The sequence below is a fragment of the Pseudophryne corroboree genome, chromosome 3 (assembly GCF_028390025.1).
Source record: "Pseudophryne corroboree isolate aPseCor3 chromosome 3, aPseCor3.hap2, whole genome shotgun sequence".
In the NCBI taxonomy this organism is placed as follows: Eukaryota; Metazoa; Chordata; class Amphibia; order Anura; family Myobatrachidae; genus Pseudophryne; species Pseudophryne corroboree.
In genome coordinates this window covers 345,225,914-345,253,008 of record NC_086446.1, presented here as the reverse complement: position 1 = coordinate 345,253,008, position 27,095 = coordinate 345,225,914, and the positions used below count along the sequence as shown (strand labels likewise).

Below are 27,095 nucleotides of genomic sequence, written 5' to 3'. Positions count from 1 at the left end.
AATATGCAGTACTCCCTTCACAAAAGTCTGTACTTCAGGTAGAGAGGCCAAATCCTTTTGAAAGAAAATGGAAAAGGCCGAAATCTGAACTTTAATGGAGCCTAATTTTAGGCCCAAATTCACTCCAGTTTGTAGGAAGTGAAGAAAACGGCCTAGATGGAATTCTTCCGTAGGAGCATTCCTGGCCACACCAAGAAACATATTTTCGCCATATTTGGTGATAATGTTTAGATGTCACGTCCTTCCTAGCCATTATTAGCGTAGGAATGACCTCATCCAGAATACCTTTTTCCGCTAGGATCCGGCGTTCAACCGCCATGCCGTCAAACGCAGCCGCGGTAAGTCTTGGAACAGACAGGGACCCTGTTGCAACAGGTCCTGTCTTAGAGGAAGAGGCCACGGATCTTCTGTGAGCATTTCCTGCAGATCCGGATAACAGGCCTTTCGTGGCCAATCCGGAACAATGATTATTGTTCTCTCTCCTCTTTTTCTTATTATTCTCAACACCTTGGGTATGAGAGGAAGAGGAGAGAATACATAGACCGACTGGAACACCCACGGTGTCACTAGGGCGTCTACAGCTACCGCCTGAGGATCTCTTGACCTGGCGCAATACCTTTGTAGCTTTTTGTTGCGACGTGACGCCATCATGTCTATTTGGGGCAGTCCCCACCGACTTGTAATCTGTGCGAAGACTTCCTGATGAAGTCCTCACTCTCCCGGATGCAGGTCGTGTCTAGTGAGGAAGTCTGCTTCCCAGTTGTCCACTCCCGGAATGAACACTGCTGACAGTGCGCTTACATGATTCTCCGCCCAGCTAAAAATTCTGGTGGCTTCCGCCATCGCCACTCAGCTCCTTGTGCCGCTACTGCGGTGACGTTGTCTGACTGGATCAGAACTGGTCGGTCGCGAAGTAAGGTCTCCGCTTGACGTAGGGCGTTGTATATGGCCCTTAGTTCTAGGATGTTGATGTGAAGACCAGTCTTTTGACTTGACCAAAGGCCTTGGAAATTTCTTCCCTGTGTGACTGCTCCCCCACCTCGGAGGCTCGCGTCCGTGGTCACCAGGATCCGATCCTGAATGCCGAACCTGCTGCCCTCTAGCAGGTGAGCACTCTGCAGCCACCACAGGAGAGATACCCTGGCCCTGGGGGACAGGGTGATCCGCTGATGCATTTGCAGATGTGACCCGGACCATTTGTCCAATAGGTCCCATTGGAAACTCCTTGCATGGAACCTGCCGAAGGGAATGGCTTCGTACGTCGCAACCATTTTTCCCAGGACTTGAGTGCAATGATGCACTGACACTTGTTTTGGCTTCAACAGGTTCTTGACTAGAGTCATGAGTTCCTGAGCTTTTTCTATCGGAAGAAAACCCCTTTTCTGGTCTGTATCCAGAATCATGCCCAGGTCAGACAAGTCGTAGGAACCAACTGTGACATAGGGATATTGAGAATCCAGCCGTGTTTCTGTAACACCTTCAGTGAAAGTGACACGCTGTTCAACAACTGCTCTTTTGATCTCGCCCTTATTAGGAGATCGTCCAAGTATGGGATAATTGTGACTCCTTGCTTGCGTAGGAACACCATAATTTTCGCCAATTACCCTGAAATTGGTAATGACAATACTGTACCGTAATTTTCAGGTACGCCTGATGGGGTGGATAAATGGGAACATGAAGGTATGCAGCCTTTATGTCTAGATACACCATAAAATCCCCCCTTTCCAGGCTGGCGATGATCGCTCTGAGCGATTCCACCTTGAATTTGAACCTTTTCAAGTATAGGTTCAGAGATTTTAATTTTAAAATAGGTCTGACCAAACCGTCCGGTTTCGGGACTACAGCCAAGGTTGAGTAAATCCCCTTCCTTGTTGAAGGAGGGGAACCTTGAGCACCACCTGTTGGAGATACAATGTGTGAATTGTATTTAATATTATCTCCCTTTCTGGGGGAGAAGCCGGTAGGGCCGATAAGGAAAACCGGCAAGGAGGCACCTCTTCGAATTCCAGCTTGTAACCCTGAGAAACAATTTCTATTGCCCAGGGATCCACCTGTGAGTGAACTCAGATGTGGCTGAAGAGTCGAAGACGTGCTCCCACTGGGGCGGACTCCCTTAGCGGAGCCCCTGCGTCATGCGGTGGATTTAGTAGAGGCCGGGGAGGACTTCTGTTCTTGGGAACTAGCTGTGCCCTGCGCCCTTACCTCTGGTAAGAAAGGACGCTCCTCGTACTTTGTTTTTCTGCGACCGAAAGGACTGCATTTGATAATGTTGTGCTTTCTTAAGCTGTGAGGGAATATAAGGTAAAAGATCAGATTTACCAGTTATAGCTGTGGAGACCAGGTCCGAGAGCCCTTCTCCGCCCAATTCCTCACCCTTGTAAGTTAAAACCTCCATATGCCTCTTTTAGTCGACATCACCTGTCCATTGCATGTTCCACAGGACACGTCTAGCAGAAATCGACATAGCGTTGACTCTAGAATCCAGTAGACCAATGTCTCTTTGAGCATGTCTTATATATAAGACAGCATCTTTTATATATCCTAGGGTCAATAACATGGTATCCTTATCTAGGGTTTCAATCTCCGCTGATAAGGTATCTGTCCACGCTGCTACAGCGCTATAAACCCCTGCCGACACAATAGCCGGTCTGAGTAGTGTACCAGAATGTGTGTAAATGGACTTCAAAGTACTTTTCTGCATGCTATCTGCAGGATCCCTGAGGGTAGCTGTATCTTGTACCCCTTTCACACCGCAGCTTGTACCCGGTGATTTGCCGTTTTTATTGGCTTCCTAAACGGCTCGAGCTGCGATGTGAAAGGGTCACCTTCAATTTACCGTTTACAAAATACCGGTATTTTTAAACTGTAAAAAAGCAGGGTCCTACCCGTTTCAGACCCGTTTAATTGTGCAGTGTGAAAGGGTCTGAAACTGTATTTGCAAGCCCCAGAAGGTGATAGGCTGTCTCCATGTGTGATCTCACCAGGCAGAAGCAGGAAATAAACATTTAAAATGACAACCACTGTTTTGTATGGGTGAAACGGGTTCAGTGTGAAAGGTACCAAAACTGTAATGAAATAGTAATATACTGGTTACAACATGCGATGTGAAGGGGGTTTAACTGCTCAGACCCGTTTTAAGAACCGTTTCAAAAGCAGGTTTTGCGATGTGAAAGCAGCATTGGTATGTCAGCGCTACCTTTTGGGTAAATGTGTCAACGCCTTGTCCACCTTAGGGGAGGATTCCCATCGTATCCTGGCCCTAGCAGGGAAAGGATACGCCATGAGAATTATTTTGGGAAACTGCAGTTTCTTGTCTGGAGATTCCCGCTCTTTTTCACACAATTCATTTGGTTCATGAGAGGGGGGAAATGTTATCTCAGCTTTCTTCCCCTTAAACATGTGTACCCTCGTGTCAGGGACAGATGGGTCATCAGTGATATGCAAAACATCTTTTATTACAATAATCATATATTGAATACTTTTCTGCCAGTTTTGGCTGTAACTTTGCATCATCGTAGTCGACACTGGAGTCAGACTCCGTGTCGGTATCAGTGTCTATTATTTTGGATAGTGGGCGTTTTGAGACTCTGAAGGTCCCTGCGACATAGGGACAGACATAGGTAGATTCCCTGTCTGATCTCTAATTTTTTGTGCAATAAATTTACCTCAGCACTTAATTCCACATACCCAGTCAGGTGTCGGCGTTGTCGACGGAGACACCACACACACACACATTTGCTCCATCTCCTCCTTAGAAGAGCCTTTTACCTCAGACATGTCGACACACACGTACCGACACACCACACACTCAGGGAATCCTCTTATCTGAAGACAATTCCCCCACAAGGCCCTTTGGAGAGACAGAGTATGCCAGCACACAACCAGCGCTAATACCCCAGCAAAAACACACAATGTGTTTACCCAGTAGCGCTGTAATACTATTATTTGCTGCCAATTATGTGCCGCCCCCCCCTCCTCTCTGAAACCCCCTTTCACCGTGGATAAGCAGGGGAGAGTCCGGGGAGCTTCCTCTCAGCTGTGCTGTGGAGAAAATGGCGCTGGTGAGTGCTGAGGGAGAAGCCCCGCCCCCTCGGCGGTGGGCTTCTGTACCGCTTAAATATAATAAAAACTGGCGGGGGCTCTTTATATATACAGTGCCTAGCTGTATATATATCTCTTTTGCCAGAAATGAGGTTTATATTGCTGCTCAGAGCGCCCCCCCCCTGCACCCTTACAGTGACTGCCGTGTGAGGGGTGTGGGAGCAATGGCGCACAGCTGCACTGCTGTGCGTTACCTCAGTGAAGATCATTAAGTCTTCTGCTGCCTCTGAAGTCTTCTTTTCTTCTCTTACTCACCCGGTTTCTATCTTCCGGCTCTGTGAGGAGGACGGCGGCGCGGCTCCGGGACGAACTCCAGGGTGAGACCTGTGTTCTGACTCCCTCTGGAGCTAATGGTGTCCAGTAGCCTAAGAAGCAGAGCCTTGAAACTCACAGAAGTAAGTCTGCTTCTCTCCCCTCAGTCCCTCGATGCAGGGAGTCTGTTGCCAGCAGGCTCACTGAAAATAAAAAACCTAACAAAATACTTTGTCAGGAAGCTCAGGAGAGCTCCCTGAACTGCACCCATCTCCTCTGGGCACAGTATCAAACTGAGGTCTGGAGGAGGGGCATAGAGGGAGGAGCCAGTGCACACCCAGATCCAAAGTCTTTCTTAAAGTGCCCATGTCTCCTGCGGAGCCCGTCTATCCCCATGGTCCTTACGGAGTCCCAGCATCCTCTAGGACGTTAGAGAAAAATAGTTTTTTTTGTTTGTTTTTTTAATTAGCTGGTCACCAATAAAGAACCAAAGACTGAAGATAACATGAGATTTATAATGTAACTAATGTTATTTCTGAAACTGATCTTGGTCAAGGATCTAGATCAGTTTTTCCCAAAAGACTCAATACAAAAGATCCAAATGCTGTATGTGAATCTGTGAAGAGACCAGCAAAATGTGCACCATTAATGATACCCGAGGTCTAAAGTTGGGAGCCACTGATCTGAACCATACAATGTGCACTTGGAACTTGAACTTCTTCAGGCCTAGCAGTAAAGTTGCTCATGTATTGTACAATTCCAAGCCCCAACTGGCCTGATAGGTGACATACATTATATGGACAAAAGTATTTGGTCGCACCTGTTAATTACTGAATTCAGATGTTTTAATCAGACCCATTGCCAGGGTGTATAATCAAGCACCTAGCCATGCAGTTTCCATTTGCAAACATTTGAGATACAAAATGGGTCGTTCTGAAGTGCTCAGTTGACTTCAAGCGTAGTACTGTGATAGGATGCCACCTTTGCAATAAGACTGTTCATGGTATTTCATCCCTGCTGGATATTTCATTGTCAACTGTAAGTGACATTATTAGAAAGTGGAAGCATTTAGGAAAAACAGCAATTGAGTCACGAAGTGGAAGACCACGTAAAATTACAGCGCGGGGAAACGACTGCTAAGACGCATGCTGCATAAAAGTCACCAATGTTCTGCTGATTCCATAGCTGAAGAGTTCCAAACGTTCATTGGCATTAATGTAAGCACAAAAACTGTGCGGTGGAAGCTTAATAGAATGGGTTTCTATGGCCGAGCAGCTGCATGCAAGCCTCACATCACCAACGTCAAGCGGTGGAAAGCACACCAGCACTGGACTGTGGAGCAGTGGAAACGTGTTCTGTTGAGTGACAAATCACGCTACTCAGTTTGGCAGTCAGATGGGCGAGTCTGAGTTTGGCAGACACTAGGAGAATGTAACCTGCCTGACTGCATTATGCCAGCTGTGAAGTTTTGGTGAAGGAGGGATAATGGTATGGGGCTATTTTCCAGGGTTTGGGCCTAGCCCCTTATCTCCACTGAGGAGCAATCCTAATGCTTCAGCATCCCAAGACATATTGGACAATGCTATACTTCCAACTTTGTGGCAACAGTTTGGGGAAGGCCCTTTTCTATTCCAACATGACTGTTTACCAGTGCACAAACAAGAACTATAAAGACATGGTTTGTGAGTTTGGTGTGGAAGAACATGACTGGCCTGTACAGAGCCCTGACCTGAGTCCCATCAAACACCTTTGGGATGAACTGGAATGGAGGCTGCAAGTCAGGCCTACTCTTCCAACAACAGTGCCTGACCTTATAAATGCTCTACAGAAAAAAAGCCACAAATTCCCACAGAAACACTCCAAAATCTTGTGGAAAGCCTTCCAGGAAAAGTGGGAGCTGTTATAGCTGCAAAAGGGAGACCAACTCCGTACTAAAGTGTATGTATTTTATTATACAATCTTATTACAGTCCCTGTTGGTGTAATGGTAAGGCGTCCAAATATTTTTGTCCGTATAGTGTATCTACACCCTGAATGACCACCAGGTCTGGGATCGGATGCAACTGATAGAGAAGAGTGGTAGATCCTCCTGCCAAATGCAAACATTATCCTCTGTATAGAGATATTGGGTGTAGTTTTAATTTTTCGGAGTCCAGCATAGACACATACATATGTGCTTTGGAAATATATCTGGATGTCCAGTGACTGTAGGGTAGTAAGTGTAAACCCTTTAAACCTGCCATAGTATGGAAAGAATGGAGGTGTTGGCATTATTTAAAGAACTGGCCTATAGGAAAAATAAAGGTAACTCTCCCTGGACCACTGGGAATAAAAGCATAGTGACTTGAGAAATGAAATCATTTTCTCTCATTTTTATAGCTCCAGCATGGGGCTAGGGAGGATGCTGAATACTAAACAGCTAAATGCTGTTCTGTTTCCTTGGACACTGTATCCATGACAACAAGAAAAGCATTTAACCTCTTAAAGACCAAAGCCGTTCTATCTCGTCTACCAAATCAAATTTTAAATTACCTTCTACTTGTTTGCTTTCCTCATGTTACCTTATAAGAATATTGAGGATGGAATTCAATTGTTCCCTAAAATTATTTCTCTGACGTCCTAGTGGATGCTGGGAACTCCGTAAGGACCATGGGGAATAGCGGCTCAGCAGGAGACTGGGCACAACTAAAGAAAGCTTTAGGACTACCTGGTGTGCACTGGCTCCTCCCACTATGACCCTCCTCCAGACCTCAGTTAGAATCTTGTGCCCGGCTGAGCTGGATGCACACTAGGGGCTCTCCTGAGCTCCTAGAAAAAGAAAGTTTATTTTAGGTTTTTTATTTTCAGTGAGATCTGCTGGCAACAGACTCACTGCTACGAGGGACTAAGGGGAGAAGAAGCGAACCTACCTGCTTGCAGCTAGCTTGGGCTTCTTAGGCTACTGGACACCATTAGCTCCAGAGGGATCGAACACAGGGCCCGACCTCGATCGTCCGGTCCCGAAGCCGCGCCGCCGTCCCCCTTACAGAGCCAGAAGCAAGAAGATGGTCCGGATAATCGGCGGCAGAAGACTTCGGTCTTCAACAAGGTAGCGCACAGCACTGCAGCTGTGCGCCATTGCTCCTCATGCACACCTCACACTCCGGTCACTGATGGGTGCAGGGCGCTGGGGGGGCGCAAATATGTGTATTATAGCAGCTATAAGGGAAAAATCACTGTGGGTAGTGTGAATCCCTGCATTATATAGCGCTCTGGTGTGTGCTGGCATACTCTCTTCTCTGTCTCCCCAAAGGACTTTGTGGGGTCCTGTCCTCAGTCAGAGCATTCCCTGTGTGTCTGCGGTGTGTCGGTACGGCTGTGTCGACATGGTTGATGAGGAGGCTTATGTGGAGGCGGAGCAGATGCCGATAAATGTGATGTCGCCCCCTGTGGGGCCGACACCAGAGTGGATGGATAGGTGGAAGGTATTAACAGACAGTGTCAACTCCTTATATAAAAGGCTAGATGACGTAACAGCTGTGGGACAGCCGGCTTCTCAGCCCGCGCCTGCCCAGGCGTCTCAAAGGCCATCAGGGGCTCAAAAACGCCCGCTACCTAAGATGGCAGACACAGATGTCGACACGGAGTCTGACTCCAGTGTCGACGAGGTTGAGACATATACACAATCCACTAGGAACATCAGTTGCATGATCTCGACAATGAAAAATGTGTTACACATTTCTGACATTAACCCAGGTACCACAAAAAAAAAGGGGTTTTATGTTTGGGGAGAAAAAGCAGACAGTGTTTTGTTCCCCCATCAGATGAGTGAATGAAGTGTGTGAAGAAGCGTGGGTTCCCCCAATAAGCAAAAAAAGAAAATAATGTTGCAGCGCATATAGATTAGAAATATTAAGAATCTATTTATTAAAACACATATATGAATAAAATATATTATACAAACTATGCAATTTATACCACCGGCCGGTCAGTACACTTTTACAATGATTATTGCACATATAAACTAGATGTAGCATATATTGTAACAAATTGCCTCCTATCCGTTCAATATATCTTGGCAACACCTATTGCGGTGATTGAAATATAATAAATCTGATTGATTATTCAGGCTGAATGATACACACAATATTCTTTCCTGTGAGGTTATATGACAGTCATTTTGGTGGAAAAATGATGAAATAAAGTTATTCCTCACATCAAGTGCAAGTAGATGTGCTGTATATAGCCACAGCCTGTAATAAACGTGAGCCAATGCTCCCTCTAAGAACGTGTCTGGCCAGACATTAATATGATACGGTCTCACCACTCCTGTGCATGGATAATTTCACCCGACATGTCCTCCCGGCTGCTGGTGCTTTTCAACCCTTTATCGCGCAGTCATCTCTGGGGGACCATATGAAAATGGTGAAGAATTCCAATAGCACCTTGCTGGAGTGTACGGTTTAGCTGTAGAATCCTCCGGATAGTGGTATATCAATTTAAATGAGTAATTGACGCGTTTCCCCGCCTCCCTCCGGGTTCAGCGGCTTCATCAGCATATTGATTGGAAGTGACAGAGCGCTAGATTCAGTATTTGTTGTTTGGTCTTGTCCCCCAATAAGAAACTGGTAATTTCAATAAAGTTACTGATGGCGTACCCTTTCCCGCCAGAGGATAGGTCACGTTGGGAGATATCCCCTAGGGTGGATAAGGCGCTCACACGTTTGTCAAAAAAGGTGGCACTGCCGTCTTAGGATACGGCCACTTTGAAGGAGCCTGCTGATAAAAAGCAGGAGGCTATCCTGAAGTCTGTATATACACACTCAGGTACTATACTGAGACCTGCAATTGCCTCAGCATGGATAGTGCTGCTGCAGCGTGGTCTATTACCCTGTCAGGACAGGGATACTATTTGCTAACCATAGAGCATATTAAAGATGTCGTCTTATATATGAGGGATGCACAGAGGGATATTTGCCGGCTGGCATCCAGAATTAATGCAATGTCCATTCTGCCAGGAGGGTATTAGGGACCCGGCAGTGGACAGGCGATGCTGACTTTAAAAGGCACATGAGATTCTGCCTTATAAGGGTGAGGAATTGTTTGGGGATGGTCTCTGGGACCTCGTATCCACAGCAACAGCTGGGAAGGAAGAAAAAAAAAAATTACCTCAAGTTTCCTCACAGTCTAAGAAAGCACCGTATTATAAGGTATAGTCCTTTCGGCTTCAGAAAAGCAAGCGGGTTAAAGGCGCTTCCTTTCTGCACAGAGACAAGGGAAGAGGGAAAAAGCTGCACCAGACAGCCAGTTCCCAGGATCAAAAATCTTCCCCCGCTTCCTCTGAGTCCACCGCATGACGCTGGGGCTCCACAGGTGGAGCCAGGTGCGGTGGGGGCGCGTCTCGGGAACTTCAGCGACCAGTGGGCTCGCTCACAGGTGGTTCCCTGGGTTCTGCAAGTAGTATCACAGGGATACAAGCTGGAGTTTCGGGGCGACTCCCCCTCGCCGTTACCTCAAATCAGCCTTGCCTACTGCCCTTGAGGAGAGGTAGTACTGGCGGCAATTCACAAGCTGTACTTCCAGCAGGTGATAATCACGGTACCCCTCCTTCAACAAGGCCGGGGTTACTATTCCACAATGTTTGTGGTACCGAAACCAGACGGTTCGGTGAGACCCATTCTAAAATTGAAATCCTTGAACACTTATATACGAAGGTTCAAGTTCAAAATGGAATCGCTCAGGGCGGTTATTGCAAGCCTGGACGAAGGGGATTACATGGTATCACTGGACATCAAGGATGCTTACCTGCATGTCCCCATTTACCCTCCTCACCAGGAGTACCTCAAAATTGTGGTACAGGACTGTCATTACCAATTCCAGACGTTGCCGTTGGTCTGTCCCCGGCAACGAGGGTATTTACCAAGGTAATGGCCGAAATGATGATACTCCTTCGAAAAAAAGGGAGTTATAATTATCCCGTACTTGGACGATCTCCTTATAAAGGCGAGGTCCAGGGAGCAGTTGTTCGTCGGAGTAGCACTATCTCGGGAAGTGCTACAACAGCACGGCTGGATTCTGAATAGTCCAAAGTCGCAGCTGGTTCCTACGACGCGTCTACTGTTCCTGGGTATGGTTCTGGACACAGAACAGGAAAAAGGGTTTCTCCCGGAGGAGAAGGCCAAGGAGTTGTCATCTCTAGTCAGAGACCTCCTAATACAAATACAGGTGTCGGTGCATCAATGCACGCGAGTCCTGGGAAAGATGGTAGCTTCTTACGAAGAAATTCCATTTGGTAGGTTCCATGCAAGGATCTTCCAGTGGGATCTGTTGGACAAGTAGTCCGGGTCGCATCTTCAGATGCATCGGCTGATAACCCTGTCTCCAAGGGCCAGGGTGTCGCTGTTGTGGTGGCTGCAGAGTGCTCATCTTCTAGAGGGCCGCAGATTCGGCATACAGGACTGGGTCCTGGTGACCACAGATGCCAGCCTTCGAGGCTGGGGGGCAGTCACACAGGGAAGAAACTTCCAAGGACTATGGTCAAGTCTGGAGACTTCCCTACACATAAATATTCTGGGACTATGGGCCATTCATAATGCCCTAAGTCAGGCTAGACCCCTGCTTCAACACCAGCCGGTGCTGATCCAGTCAGACAACATCACGGCGGTCGCCCATGTAAACCAGCAGGGCGGCACAAGAAGCAGGATGGTGATGGCAGAAGCCACAAGGATTTTCCGATGGGCGGAAAATCATGTGTTAGCACTGTCAGCAGTGTTCATCCCCGGAGTGGACAACTGGGAAGCAGCCTTTCTCAGCAGGCACGACCTTCACCCGGGAGAGTGGGGGCTTCATCCAGAAGTCTTCAAAATGATTGTACACCATTGGGAAAGGCCACAGGTGGACATGATTGCGTCCCGCCTCAACATAAAGCTAAAAAGATATTGCGCCAGGTCAAGGGACCCTCAGGCGATAGCTGTGGACGCTCTGGTAACACCGTGGGTGTACCAGTCGGTGTATGTGTTCCTTCCTTTGCCTCTCATACCCAAGATATGGAGAATACTAAGAAGGAGAGGAGTAAGAACTATACTCGTGGTTCCGGATTGGCCAAGAAGAGCTTGGTACCCAGAACTTCAAGAAATGATCTCAAAGGACCCATGGCCTCTGCCGCTCAGACAGGACCTGCTGCAGCAGGGGCCCTGCCTGTTCCAAGACTTACCACGGCTGTGTTTGACGGCATGGCGGTTGAACACCGGATCCTAAAGGAAAAAGGCATTCCGGAGGAAGTCATTCCTACGCTGATTAAGGCTAGAAAAGATGTGATCGCAAAATATTATCACCGCATATGGCAAAAATATGTTGCTTGGTGTGAGGCCAGGAAGGCCACAACGGAGGAATTTCAACTGGGTCGATTTCTGCACTTCCTACAGTCAGGAGTGACTACGGGCCTAAAATTGGGTTACGTTAAGGTCCAGATTTCGGCTCTGTACATTTTCTTCCAAAAAGAACTGGCTTCACTGCCTGAAGTTCAGACTTTTGTTAAGGGAGTGCTGCATATTCAGCCCCCGTTTGTGCCTCTAGTGGCAGCGTGAGATCTCAACGTGGTGTTGGATTTCCTGAAGGTGCATTGGGTTGAGCCACTTAAATCCGTAGAGCTAAAATACCTCACATGGAAAGTGGTCATGCGGTTGGCCTTGGCGTCGGCCAGGCGTGTATCAGAATTGACGGTTTTGTCATGCAAAAGCCCTTATCTGATTTTCATATGGATAGGGTGAAATTGAGGACTCGTTCAAAATTCCTTCCTAAGGTGGTATCAGCTTTTCATGTGAACCAACCTATTGTGGTGCCTGCGGCTACGTGGGGCTTGGAGGACTCCAAGTTACTGGACGTAGTCAGGGCCCTGAAAATATATGTTTCCAGGACGGCTGGAGTCAGGAAAACTGACTCGCTATTTATCCTGTATGCACCCAACAAGCTGGGTGCTCCTGCTTCTAAGCAGACTATTGCTCGCTGGATCTGTAGCACGATTCAACTTGCACATTCTGCGGCTGGACTGCCGCACCCTAAATCTGTAAAAGCCCATTCCACGAGGAAAGTGGGCTCTTCTTGGGCGGCTGCCCGAGGGGTCTCGGCTTTACAACTTTGCCGAGCTGTTACTTGGTCGGGTTCAAACATTTTTGCAAAAATCTACAAGTTTGATACCCTGGCTGAGGAGGACCTTGAGTTTGCTCATTCGGTGCTACAGAGTCATCCGCACTCTCCCGCCCGTTTGGGAGCTTTGGTATAATCCCCATGGTCCTTACGGAGTTCCCAGCATCCACTAGGACGTCAGAGAAAATAAGATTTTACTCACCGGTAAATCTCTTTCTCGTAGTCCGTAGTGGATGCTGGGCGCCCATCCCAAGTGCGGATTGTCTGCAGTACTTGTATATAGTTATTGCCTAACTAAAGGGTTATTATTATGAGCCATCTGTTAGTGAGGCTCAGTTATATTTCATACTGTTAACTGGGTATAATATCACGAGTTATACGGTGTGATTGGTGTGGCTGGTATGAGTCTTACCCGGGATTCAAAATCCTTCCTTATTGTGTCAGCTCTTCCGGGCACAGTATCCTAACTGAGGTCTGGAGGAGGGTCATAGTGGGAGGAGCCAGTGCACACCAGGTAGTCCTAAAGCTTTCTTTAGTTGTGCCCAGTCTCCTGCGGAGCCGCTATTCCCCATGGTCCTTACGGAGTTCCCAGCATCCACTACGGACTACGAGAAATAGATTTACCGGTGAGTAAAATCTTATTTTTTTTTACTTTATTTTTTCAACACATTTTTTTTCCTGGCAATACAATTACCCCCCCCCCACACCCTATTTTTACCGTGCAAAATAATTCCCATGTTCACGCAAAAAAAATCCCAGTGTGTTTTCACTTTTGCGAATGCGAAAAAGGGGGCACTTATTTGGGAATTTTGCTTTGCCTACCCCCGGGGAACAATTAGCAGTAGCAATTTACTGCGGCTAATAGAATTCTCCTGAGTGTGATAGTGTATTTTAATGCGATTATTAAAACCCTATTACTTATCCCATAGAATGACCTAAACAAACTTACTCCTGCAAGGCACAGCCCTTATCAACTAAAAACTACTTTCATCCGGATGCTCTGCATTCTTTCCCCAAACTTCTAATTTCTTGAACATCCTCTTGAGTCACTTAAATCTGAGAGTTATTCAGAGTCCTTTCAAAACTTCTGCCACCCTGTCCCTGTAAGCATGTTTGTGCGTGTAATGCTGAACTATCTTCAATCTGTAACCAGGTCACAATTGTACAAGTTGTATCCTGCACATGTCTTCCCATTAAAATCATTTCTAAAAACATTTTAACAAGTTCCTATCACAAATATATTACTTATAGAGAAAGTTTACATATAGGGCCTGAGACAAGGGGAGTATGCTATTTACAACATTTACTTCAAATATGAACTAAGAAGTCAGCTGGAATTAGAGGAGTTTGCATGGATTTCTATTGCAGTAGGATGAAAGGGTAGACTTTGGACGTGGCTCTAACACATCATAGCACAGTATGGACTTCATGCAACAGTATACTCTGTTCAGCTTATATCTCGATTGCAAGGGCTGTAGAGATTGGGCAAACACCATTATTGGACCGCTCTATCAGCTATTGTGAAAAGGGGGTATAACCTGAATAAAAACAAGTTGACCAAATGAAAAACCCTTTAAAGTAACCAACTGGATTTAGCCATGATGGATGGAAGGGTGGATGCATGGATGGATGGATGGATGTTAGTCACACAAAATGGCGGAGCCCTTACCTGGCTCTGAAGCTCACTTTGCTGCTTCAAGCGGAGATTTTCTGGAGTATCGGCTACCATAGTGAAAGACTGCTTGGGATAATGCCTGGTATAAAGAAAGAAACTCCGTTAAACAAGTAGAACAAATACTGATGTTACACAAGGAACACCTGTAGCTAAAACATGGATTGTATACAATAATCAAAACACTCTGTCCCAGATAACTGTTCAACCTAGTCAGTGTGTGCAGAACCTCAAAGGAAAATGGCATTTTACATACACTTAAGCTCGCATACTCCCTAAGAACAACCATGCTGTGCACTAATTAGGAGTGTGGTTACATTGTGAATAACGGCAGAAGAGGTGCAACGGCAGCATGCATGTGGGGAAGATGAATAAACGGAAACACTGGATTCCATTGCTGCATTACAATACGTATTCAGTCCCTAGAGGGCATCCAGTGTAGGAGAGTGCGTGTGTATAATTATATGGTGCATGGCGCAAAGGAGCCGATCCAAGAGGTGTAGCATACAGTGTTTTACTTTCAATGTTGTGTCTTATTGCACTGCAGACAAATAACACTCCCAGTGTACTACAGACGCGGGACTGCGACTTTAAACACACAGTAATTCTTTTTTTTTTTTTATTCTTTAATTGAAGCAATAATACTGTATACAATTGTGCAACAAGCCTTATAGGCCAAACACATTAGGCGATTTCACTGAAAGATATGAGCTTGTTCATATCTTCCAGTATGTAGGCACCAACGATGAACGATGTGCGGCCCCGCGCTCGTTCATCATTGGTGCCGGGTTGCTTATACATGAAGGACAATATGGACAATCTCGTCCATATTAACATGCAGGGCTATAGGGCCGGGTGACAGGGAGAGTGAATACACTTTACTCCCCACGTCACTCACCCCCCACCCCGCAGCCGGGTTGCCTGTCTTCTGTTTCGGCAGTCGGGCGCCTCGGCAGCATATCGATTAATGTGTAGGGCACAATAGGCATGAGAAAGCATATAACACATTACAGGTAGTGATAAACAGTGTCGGGCTGGGGCATGTAGGGCCCACCGGGGAAATGCAGTGGTAGGGGCCCATGTTAGGGGTGTGGCCAGTCTGCTGAGGGGGTGTGGCCTGCCACCTTATTGGTTTGACTAACCATTAGAGAGTGCAACGTCTGTGCCCCTTCATAAATATATATAGTAAATTCAGCTGCTGCATGTATGATAATGTACCAGATTAATAACAAATTAATAACAGCAATGCACTGTAGAAAATACACCATAGTCCAGTACAAGGTAACATATGTATAATGTATAATTCAGGTGCACAGTCTAGAACCTGATCCTTATAGTAGGAGGTGGGCCCCCAGGCAGTGGGGCCCACCTGTGGTTTCCCCTGTAACCCTGTGGGCCAGTCCAAGCCCGGTGATAAACAAGATACAATAAAACATCCCAGCACACATCCATGAGCTACCACTCCAATATTTAGGCGTTCGTATAACTCAAGATTTGTGTAAAGTACAAACACGTACATGATAATGGAATACTAATGTAAATGAGATACAATTAAAAACAAGGGTAAAAGAAAAGTGCGCCCGGCACTCACCCGTTGGCAACGTAATAGGAGGATCAGGAATTCATTTTAAACCCATAATTATCCACAGATGAGGCACAATTAACTTGGCTTGAAAAAAATAATGCAGCCGCTGCATCGTGGCACTTTATACACAATATATATATAATAGGATTCTAATTACCTACCGGTAAATCCTTTTCTCGTAGTCCATGGGGTATAGACGGGTCCACTAGGAGCCACTGGCACTTAAGAATTTGAAAGTGTGGGCTGGCTCCTCCATCTATGCCCCTCCTACCAGACTCAGTCTAGAAACTGTGCCCGAGGGGACGGACATCTTCGAGAAGGATTTTACACAGATAGTGGCGAGATTCACACCAGCTCACACACAAGGCAAACCAAGCTAACTAGCTTGAAACATCAGCAATGGCTGAACAAGATTACTTAACCAAGTAACAAAACAGTAATTAACCTAGAACTAAGCAGTACTGAACTAAATAACCACTGCAGGATCACAAAGAGCTGGGCGGGCGCCCAGCATCCTCTACGGACTACGAGAAAAGGATTTACCGGTAGGTAATTAAAATCCTTTTTTCTCTTACGTCCTAGAGGACACTGGGGTCCATATTAGTACCATGGGGATGTACCAAAGCTCCCAGAATGGGAGGGAGAGCGCAGAGGCTCCTGCAGAACCAATTGACCAAACTTAAGGTCCTCAGAGGCCAAAGTATCGAACTTGTAGAACTTTGCGAACGTGTTTGACCCAGACCAAGTAGCTGCTCGGCAGAGTTGTAAGGCCGAGACACCCCGGGCAGCCGCCCAGGAAGAACACACCTTACGAGTAGAGTGGGCCTTAACAGATGAAGGTCACGGCAATCCTACCGTAGAATACGCACGCTGGATAGTGAACCTGATCCAGCGAGAGATCATCTGCTTAGAAGCAGGACACCCAATTTTCTTGGGATCATACAGGACAAACAGAGTCCAATTTTCTGTGACGAGCAGTCCTCCTCACATAGATTTTCACAGCCCTTACAACATCTAAGGACTTTGATGAAATTGAGGAGTCAGTCGCAACTGGCACCACAATAGGTTGGTTGATATGAAATGCCGACACAACCTTCGTAAGAAACTGCTGACGTGTCCGAAGCTCAGCTCTGTCTTCATGGAAGATCAAGTATGGGCTTTTACATGACAAAGCCCCCAACTCCGACACACGTCTAGCAGAAGCTAAGGCCAACAAAGTGACAGCCTTCCACGTGAGAAACTTGACCTCAACCTCCTGTAGGAGGTTCAAACCAGTCCGACTGGAGGAACAGCAACACCATGTTAAGATCCCAAGGCGCCGTAGGCGGTACAAAGGGAGGTTGGATGTGCAGAACTCTCTTCAAAAAAGTCTGAACCTCAGGGAGGGCAGCCAACTACTTCTGGAAGAAAATGGATAGGGCCGAAATTGGACCTTTATGGATCCTAACCTCAGGCCCATATCCACATCTGCTTGCAGGAAGAGAAGAAAACGTCCCAGTTGTAACTCCTCCGCAGGAAACTTCTTGGACTCACATCAAAACATTTTTTCCAAATACGATGGTAATGTTTTGACATTACTCCTTTCCTAGCCTGTATCAGGGAAGGAATAACCTTGTTCGGAATGCCCTTCCGAGCTAGTATCTGGCGTTCAACCTCCATGCCGTCAAACGTAGCCGTGGTAAGTCTTGATAGGCGAACGGCCCCTGCTGCAGCAGGTCCTCCCGAAGAAGAAGATGCCTCTGCTCTTCTAGCAGTAGATCCGCGTACCAAGTCCTTCTTGGCCAGTCCGGAGCAATGAGGATTGCCTGAACTCTTGTTCTCCTTATGAGTTTGAGAACTCTTGAAATAAGTGTAAGTGGAGGAAACACGTACACCGACTGGAACACCCACGGAGTCACTAGGGCGTTCACCGCCACTGCATAGGGGTACCTCGACCTGGAACAACACAGCCGACGCTTCTTGTTGAGACGAGAGGCCATCATGTCGATCTGGGGTACGCCCCAAAGATCTGTTACCTCCTTGAACACCTCCGGATGGAGGCCCCACTCCCCTGGATGGAGATAGTGTCTGCTGAGGAAGTCTGCTTTCCAGTTGTCTACTCCCGGAATGAAGATTGCTGACAGCGCCAACGCGTGCTTTTCTGCCCAGAGGATGATTCTTGTTACCTCTGACATTGCAGCTCTGCTCTTCGTTCCGCCCTGTCGGTTCATGTAAGCCACTGTCGTTACATTGTCTGACTGCACTTGAATGGCCCGATTTCTCAGAAGATGGTCCGCTTGGAGAAGACCGTTGTAGACGGCTCTTAGTTCCAGAATGTTTATCGGCAGGCCGGCTTCCAGACTTGACCACCTTCCTTGGAAGGTTTCCCCTTGAGTGACTGCGCCCCAGCCCCGGAGACTTGCTTCCGTGGTTAAAAGGATCCTGTCCTGAATCCCGTCCTGCGGCCCTCCAGAAGGTAAGGTAATTGCAATCACCACAGGAGTGAAATCCTGGCCTTTGGCGACAGACGTATTCTCTGGTGCATGTGTAGATGGGATCCCGACCACTTGTCCAGGAGATTCAGTTGGAAGAACTGAGCATGAAACCTCCCGTACTGCAGAGCCTCGTAATTGGCCACCATCTTCCCCAGAAGGCGAATGCACTGATGAACCGACACCCGGGCTGGCTTCAGGACATACCGGACCATTGTTTGTATCACCAACGCTTTTTCCTCTGGAAGAAACACCCTCTGCACTTCCGTGTCTAGGATCATTCCCAGAAAGGACAACCTGCTGGTTGGTTCCAAATGTGATTTTGGAAGATTCAGGATCCAACCATGTTCCCTGAGAAGCTGAGTCGTGAAAGCTATGGACCTTAACAGCTTCTCCTTGGACGATGCCTTTATCAGCAGATCGTCCAGATATGGAATTATGTTCACCCCCTGTCTGCGGAGGAGAACCATCATTTCCGCCATCACCTTGGTGAATACCCTCGGTGCTGTGGAGAGGCGAATAGCAGGGCCTGGAACTGAAAATGACAGTCCAACAGTGCGAATCGGAGATAAGCTTGATGCGGCAGCCAAATCGGAATGTGGAGGTACGCATCCTTGATATCCAGGGATACCAGGAATTCCCTCTCCTTCAGACCTGATATCACCGCCCTTAGAGACTCCATTTTGAACCTGAACTCCCTCAGAAAGGGGTTTAGTGATTTTAAGTTCAGAATGGGCCTGACCGAACCATCCGGTTTCGGTACCACGAAAAGGTTCGAACAGTAACCTTTGTTTTGCATCTGGGGAGGAACTGGTACAATAACCTGTGCCTCCACCAACTTCTGGATGGCTCCCTGTAGGGTAGACCTGTCTGTCGGCAAAGCTGGCAAGCCTGATTTGAAGAACCGGTGAGGAGGGAGATCTTGAAATTCCAGCCGGTACCCCTGGGACACAATATCTTGTACCCAGGGATCCAGGCCAGACGACACCCAGACGTGACCGAAATGTCCGAGTCTCGCCCCCACCAGCCCTACCTCCAGGCCGTGCGGTCCACCGTCATGCTGAGGACTTTCGCGTACTGGAAGCAGGCTTTTGTTCCTGGGAATCCGCAGCAGCAGGTTTCTTGGATTTTGGTCGACTTCCTCTAAAGAAGGTGTTGGACGGTTTGGCCTTTCTTGTTTTAGCAACCCGAAAGGACTGTGATGCAGCTGAAGAAAAAGGTTTCTTCGTAGCAGGTGCAGCTGAGGGAAGAAAAGGCAGCGGGTAAGTCGCCTTGGAGATCCACGCATCTAACGCTTCACCAAAGAGATCCTGACCTGTGTAGGGTAGGGTCTCCACACCTCTCCTGGATTCCGCGTCGGCAGACCACTGGAGCAGCCACATTCCTTGACGAGCTGAGACTGACATGGAAGATATTTCTGCAGCCATTGGTCTTTCATGGATTCCACCATAAAACCTGCAGAATCCTGAATGTTACGTAAAAACAATTCAACGTCACTTGTACCCATTATATCCAAATCCTCAAGTAACGTGCCTGACCACTTTACTATAGCTTTGGAAATCCATGCACAGGCAATAGTAGGTCGTAGTATAGCCCCTGATATGGATTTGAACTTAGTATCAATTTTGCGATCAGTCGGCTCCTTTAAGGCAGTAGAACCTAGGACAGGTAAAACCACCTTTTTCGAGAGTCTGGATACAGACGCGTCCACTATGGGTGGGTTTTCCCATTTTTTCCTATCCTCCTCAGGGATGGGGAAAGCAACCAGAACCCTTCTAGGGATCTGGAATTTTTTCTACGGGTTTTCCCATGCTTTTTCAAAAATAGCATTTAATTCTTTGGAAGCAGGGAAGGTTAGCGAGGCTTTCTTATTGTCAGTGAAGTAAGCCTCCTCAACCTGCTCAGGGTTTGTATCAGCAATATTCAACACTTCCCTGATAGCCTCTATCATCAACTGCACCCCTTTAGCAAGAGATGCGGCCCCCCTGAGCACATCTCCATCACCGTCTGCCGTGTCAGAATCGGTATCATCTTGCATAATTTGGGCAAGAGCACGTTTATGGGAACATACAGTAGGGAGTCCTGAGGTTACAGAACCGGACCAAACTGCCATAGAGTTCTGTAAAACCTGAGTTGCTGATTCATTCTGTGCAACCCTAGTAGAAATCGAAGAAATCATAGATTTGATAGAGGATAACCATTCAGGCTCCCTTGCTGGTATCTGCGCTAAAACAGTGCAATCTTGATTACATGGAATGAGATCATCCTGAGAGGACATATCCTCTGCAGCATATGACACAGACTCCCTGGACATAGCTAAATGGAGACCTCAAACACTCCGCACACACACGGGAGGCTAGACAGTGTTTCACCCTCAAGAATGGCAAGAGACACACAGAGATTGGAGCCAACCCACACACACAGCCCTTTCAAGGTATAGGGAGACCCCAACCAGCGCTGACTGTGCACCTTAATAGGTTACACAGTCTTTACACAGCCCTCCCTCCCCCCCCTTCTACAACCCCTTGGTACCGTCAGAGATAGCTGGAGTTGCTCTGGAGGGATTGCTCTTCACTAACCGCGTTTCTGCAGGCAGGAAAATGGCACTAAACGCTCATGAGATTATACTGCCTGAGGATTCATGCTGACAGCGAGCCCGGGACCCTGTCAGGCTTTAAAGGTCAGTGTAGGGTGTAGGCGTTGGCTTAGGGCGCCCCTCACAGCGCCACACTATGTACTGCTGAGCCCAGAGCGCAGTTAGTACTGCGCTCCATACCCTGTTGCCGCCATCTTCACACCGGCTCCCCGCTTACTAGGGGAGCCGGTGACTGACTCGCCACAGATCTTCTGGCTCTGTAAGGGGGTGGCGGCATGCTGCCGGGGTGAGCGATCCCCTGTGGCGGGGAACCATCTATCCCCTCAGGAGCTCAGTGTCCAGTCAGCGGAGATAGTGGTTCAGACCCCGCAGGGCGGACACTACTCCCCCCCTTAGTCCCACGAAGCAGGGAGGCTGTTGCAGCAGCCTCCCTGTAAAATAATAAACTCTAAAATAAACTTTTACTAAAGAAGCCCTGTAGAGCTCCCCTAGCTGTGACCAGTCCTACGGGCACATTTTCTAAACTGAGTCTGGTAGGAGGGGCATAGAGGGAAGAGCCAGCCCACACTCTCAAACTCTGAAAGTGCCAATGGCTCCTAGTGGACCCGTCTATACCCCATGGTACTAATGTGGACCTCGGCAACCAGAGAGAGAGAGACTCAGACATACACAGACTCATTCGCACACAGAAGTACAAATGTTGCACATCAAATTGATCAGGGTTATCTAGCAATGTAGTTTTCTTGCTTCCAGTTTTATCTATGTGAATAAGACACATTTTAATCAAGAAAGACGTTCAGCAGGGCCAAGTTGCACAGTACCTGATGTGCAGAGAGGGGCAGTTCGGCGCGACTGACGATTATAGATAGACAGATAGACCGATTCAATTTGGAGGAGTGCTGGGTGTGGTACTAGAGGTAATAATTAACAGAAAAAATTATATTGCGTCTGATCCTTGTCACAACCATTCATACCACAAGGTTAACCCTGTGGAGACCATGGACCCCGAAGAAGAAATATATTTTTAAATATAAAACTGAAAACAAATGATCGCAGCAGAAAAGAGCATAAACAGGTAAAGAAGTACTGCATTAATGGGATGCCGAGACAAACCAGCACATGAGACATCAGCCACTGAGTCAGACATGACGCAGAGAAAGCCAGCATATTATACACACACATATATATATGTATATATCTATATAGATATATATATATATCTATATAGATATATATATCTATATAGATATATAGATATATATATCTATATATATATGTACATATATATATATATATATATATATATATATATACACACATACACATACATATACACACACATTCTTGTTGCATCTATTTGCAAAGTGTCCATAACGGATTCTTATGATTTATTCAGCAGGGTTTACAATACAGAAAGCTATTGAATTTGCGGTTGTAAAACTCCAGTCAGGGCAACAATAATGAAATCATGAATAATATACAGTATCAATAAACTTGGGTATGAATCTTACAATTAAAACAAACAATAGCTGACCCGGGGGGCTCTATATATCCATTCTCATTGCTCCGAGAGAAATATGACCTGCCTCACTCTCATTTTTTCATGTATCTCCAGACCCGACATTATTTAGACTCAATAACTCGTATGCGCAACATACCACATGACTCGTCCCCTTCCTCTCACCCATTGTTAGTCACACTTAATATTCACAAAGCCGGACCAACACGCATTAGACAGATTTATACCATCCTGACTTCTCGCACAACAGAGGGTAGATGGGACAGACTATTTACCCAATGGTGTAAGGATATACCTGGCCTAACTAGTCACCATCAACTTAGTGATCATTATGTCTCTACCCTGAAAGCCCTGGCTTCACCTTACCTACAAGAGGTTCACCTCCGAACTTTACAGAGAGCCTATATCTCCCCAACCCAACATGCTCGATTTAACCCCTTGGAAACCGGGGAATGCCCCAAATGTCATGTTCGAATAGCTTCCTTCTATCACATGTTTTGGGAGTGTGGTCTGATCCGACGTTTCTGGCACAAATTATTAGCCTACATTAATCAGCTATTGAATATACGTGTATCAGCAACGCCCCTTTCTTGTTTATGGGCAAATTTTTCGGAATGGGATCTAGGGCCTGGGAAACAGCGAATTATTCCATTTCTCACTATCTTAGTAACAGTATCAAAGAAAATTATTTTATCCCACTGGTTATCGTCTTCTTCACCTACATTGGTAGAAGTTCATAGTAAGTTGTTACAGATCTTATATTACGACAGAAAATCGGCTCAAGTAAATATAGAGAGTCAGGTGTCAAAACTTTTTACAAAAAGTGGGGCCTTTACATTGACTCGCAGGATCAGACCACACAGGCCCAAATATTTAAGGTATTTGAACACACTGAATGGTTCCTTCACAGGAAGATATTGGAAGAATCCATGTTATGAAACTATTTTCCGTACCTTAAGATAAGCCCTGGAGTTGAAATTTAGTACTCTCCGTCCTGATATTGAAGTATCAATTGCTACCATACATTGTCTTTATGGATAAAAAACATCCTGATTCTTCCTCCCTACTTATCCTTATGTGTTTCCCTGTCCTCCCCCCCCCCCCCCCCCCTCCCTACTTTCTCTCTACTGTTCTTCTATCTCCCCCTTTTCTTATGGACTTGTGTTTGATATAATGTTTCTAATGTTCTACTTCAAGGAAGGGTTTCCTGAGGTCTGATTTTTGGAGTACTATTTGACTCCAGTGCAATGTGTTCTTATTGATGAATCACATCTACTCCACGACTTTGACGATATTATAGATTTGATTCCTGACATTGATTGATGTACACACCAATGTTGTTTTTGTGCTTTATTCATCAAATAATTGCTATCTGTTTCTGTCTTACATTGTACTCTATGAAAATCATAATAAACAGATTTAAAAAAACAAAAAAAAAACAAACAATAGCTACAATGATAACCATCACGTGTGCCATTGTCTGCGCTTACTACGTACCATGGTTTATGGGGCAAGTCAAATACATGTTATAATTACTTAGTTACCTGATAAATATATGGCACAGCACAAGGTATGGAGGTGTTCTAGAAAACGTACATTAAACACAAGGTGTAATCAGACCGTTATGTCTTATGGTTCAATATGTGGCCAATTCAGCCACTCGTGTAGCATGCCAGCTTGTACAAAGAATGGCTGGTTTTCATGCCAAATAACAAAACAAGTATATTTACAGTCTGTCTGATGACCCACACATACGTATATGGTATTTAGCTACTAGATTTCCTATACTGCATGATCAAACCAGAAAGTATTTTAAATGGGCAGAATGGAAAAGATTATAATATGGTTACAAAGTATTTGAACAAATCCTAAAGTTGGGTCTGTATGCAAGTTGAAGGTCAGACAGCACCACTTACATTGTACTACATTATTTGGGTTATGCTGTTACACCAAATACAATCTGGATATAGGAGATTCTTACTATGTTTCAGGAAATAGGAACTTTGGGGTAAATTTACTAAGGTGGGAGATTTTTAGAACTGGTGATGTTGCCCATAGCAACCAATCAGATTATATCTATTATCTGCTAGAAGCAGCTAGATAAATGGTAAGTAGAATCTGATTGGTTGCCATGGGCAACATCACCAGTTCTAACAATCTCCCACCTTAGTAAATTTACCCCTTTGTATCTTTCTGGAAACTCCTCTTGACATCTGATGTATGGGAAAAGACTCCAGGAAGAGAGGAAGACACTGCACTCTATGGGGTCAATTCAACAGTTGAATAGTGCCGGGAATTAGCTCCCGGCGCTATTCAATACAGCGACAAGTGACCCTCAATTGTCGGGAATTCTTCTCTCACCCCCTGGGGATGAGAGAAGAAATCCGACAAAAGTGCTGCCGCGCGGCCGGCGCAAGGCTGATTCTGTCGGGAATCAGCATCGCGGCGGGGAGTTAAGTCGGAGAATGCCCGTTCTCCCGACAATTAAACCTGTTAAGTAGGGGAGAACGGGGCTTCGCCGACTTAACATGAGCTGAACTGAATAGCAACGGGAGCTAACTCCCGGCGCTATTCAACTGTCTGTGAATTGAATCGACCCCTATGGTTTACAGGAAATTTTATTTTATTCAACTCTCTTCTGGCATACTCCAATCATGCTGTCACTTCTGCTGCTCACTTCCATTATTTTGTGCACAGGATGATATAGGTTCGTCTAAGCTAGCACTCAGCGCACAGCTTTCTGGCAAATAATGGTCTGCTTGTAGCACTATACAGGCTCCATACTCCAGCCAATGTGGAACTACAAGGCGCAGCATGCATGTAGTTTTGTAATAACGGAGGGCAACAAAATGTCTACCTGTAGCCAAGTCCTATGGGGAAGGATGTACTTCAACAAACACTGAAGTAGGGATGGCCGTCATTGCGCACATGATCAATGTTGAAACTGTCAGTGACCATTGATGGCAGCAAACTAAACAATGGAGGACCAACTCTGGTTTCACCCACCAACAGTCATCCCTGCTTTTTCACTCACTGGCCCGTGGGCCAATCAGAAACTGGGGTGGGACTTCATGGGTGCTTGGGGATGGAGCCAATCTCAGTGTCCCGAATACAACTGGTGTGAAAACCATTAGGTCTCCATCATCGATGGCAAAATTATCTCATAGTGGAGTTTAACCACTGATGGTCAAACCCCCTCTGAAGTGCTTGTCTTTTGCTTCCCCAAGATCTGGATTACAGTAGTAGTTTGCAGTATGCTGCAATTATATACAACCAGTTCCTATGGTTAATGGTGATGGCAGTAGGTGGTTTTGAGACACAGCTCAATATATATTAATTGAACCTCTGGCACCTTTACCTATTCCACTTGCCTTAGTAGTGTGTGGCAAGCTTAAGTGAGTATTCTTATGGATCTACACGTCTTTGTTGATATATAAGCGATGCAATGGGATGCTGTCCTAAACTTTGGTCTAAACATTAAGAGAAGAGTAGATTTTTATAAATTTTTTTTTAGATATGGTGGTTTTAACCCCCATTTTTTTTTTAACATTTCAAACAGCTTTTTAAAAAAGTATTTTAAAATGTCGTTGTTATATGCTACGTTTATGATACAAAACAAAAAAATTATTTGATATCGAGAGCCAATTCAATAAAAAAAAAAAAAAAAAAAAAAACAATTGTTCCCAAATGGGAACACCAGGATCGAATAGGGTTGTGTTCTTTTTTTCCCCCATTTGGGAACACCAGGACAAGAAGCTTTCAGAATTTTCTGTACATTTGACTAAGGGTGTGTACACACGGTGAGATAAATCTGAGATTTTGACTATATAGTCAAAATCTTATGAAAAGTTAGTGCATATCTCATGGTGCTAGGCAGCTTGCGATACAGATTCGATCCCAATGCGTGCTTCCGTGGGGTCGGTATCGTTAGGCTAGATAGACTGTGCAGGCAAGTCAATCTAGACTATCTAGTGTACAATCTAGTACAAAGTATAGTTAAAATTGGCACTTGGGTGTGTACACACGGTGAGATCTTTGCTATGTCCTATTTTTTCTTGAGATTTCCCTTGAACTCCCCGGAGGCCAGATAGGACAGATTTTGACTAACTTTTCTTGAGATCTGTGTTTGTGTGCTTAAGATTTTGGCTTATGTGAGATTTCGGCTTATGTGAGATTTCGGCTTATGTGAGATTTTGACTATCTCATTATAATAAGTGGGATGACATTACAGGGTTGGGGGAGTGTCTTTTTCTGTCATTAACTTAATGGAGAAGGGTCTGAATGTATTAAAAAAGTACAAAATAAAAATGCGTGGGGTCCCCCCTCCTAAGTATAACCAGCCTCGGGCTCTTTGAGCCAGTCCTGGTTGTTAAAATACTGGGAAAAAATTGGACAGAGGTTCCCCGTATTTCGACAACCAGCACCGGGCTCTTAGTCCGGGCCTGGTTCCAAAAATACGGGGGACAAAAGATGTAGGGGTCCCCCGTATTTTTAAAACCAGCACCGGGCTCCACTAGCCAGGGACATAATGCCACAGCCGGGGGACACATTTATGGAGGTCCCTGCGGCCGTGGCATTACCCCCCCAACTAGTCACCCCTGGCCGGGGTTCCCTGGAGGAGTGGGGACCCCTTAAATCAAGGGGTCACCCCCCCTCCAGGCACCCAAGGACCAGGGGTGAAGCCCGAGGCTGTCCCCCCCCATCCGTGGGCGGTGGATGGGAGGCTGATAGTCATGTGTTTAAAGAAGAGAATATTGTCTTTTGTTGTGGAACTAC

The 27,095-nt window shown here is 46.1% G+C and overlaps 1 protein-coding gene across 1 annotated transcript in view; it reads right to left on the bottom strand.

Annotated features, from left to right (window-relative positions):
• Positions 1–27,095, bottom strand: part of LASP1 (LIM and SH3 protein 1) — a 202,835-nt gene that overhangs the window by 48,389 nt on the left and 127,351 nt on the right. Inside the window, exon 3 of the mRNA XM_063959703.1 lies at positions 14,146–14,230. Within this exon, the coding sequence (XP_063815773.1) occupies positions 14,146–14,230 (85 nt within the window). The remainder of the gene's footprint in view (positions 1–14,145; positions 14,231–27,095) is intronic.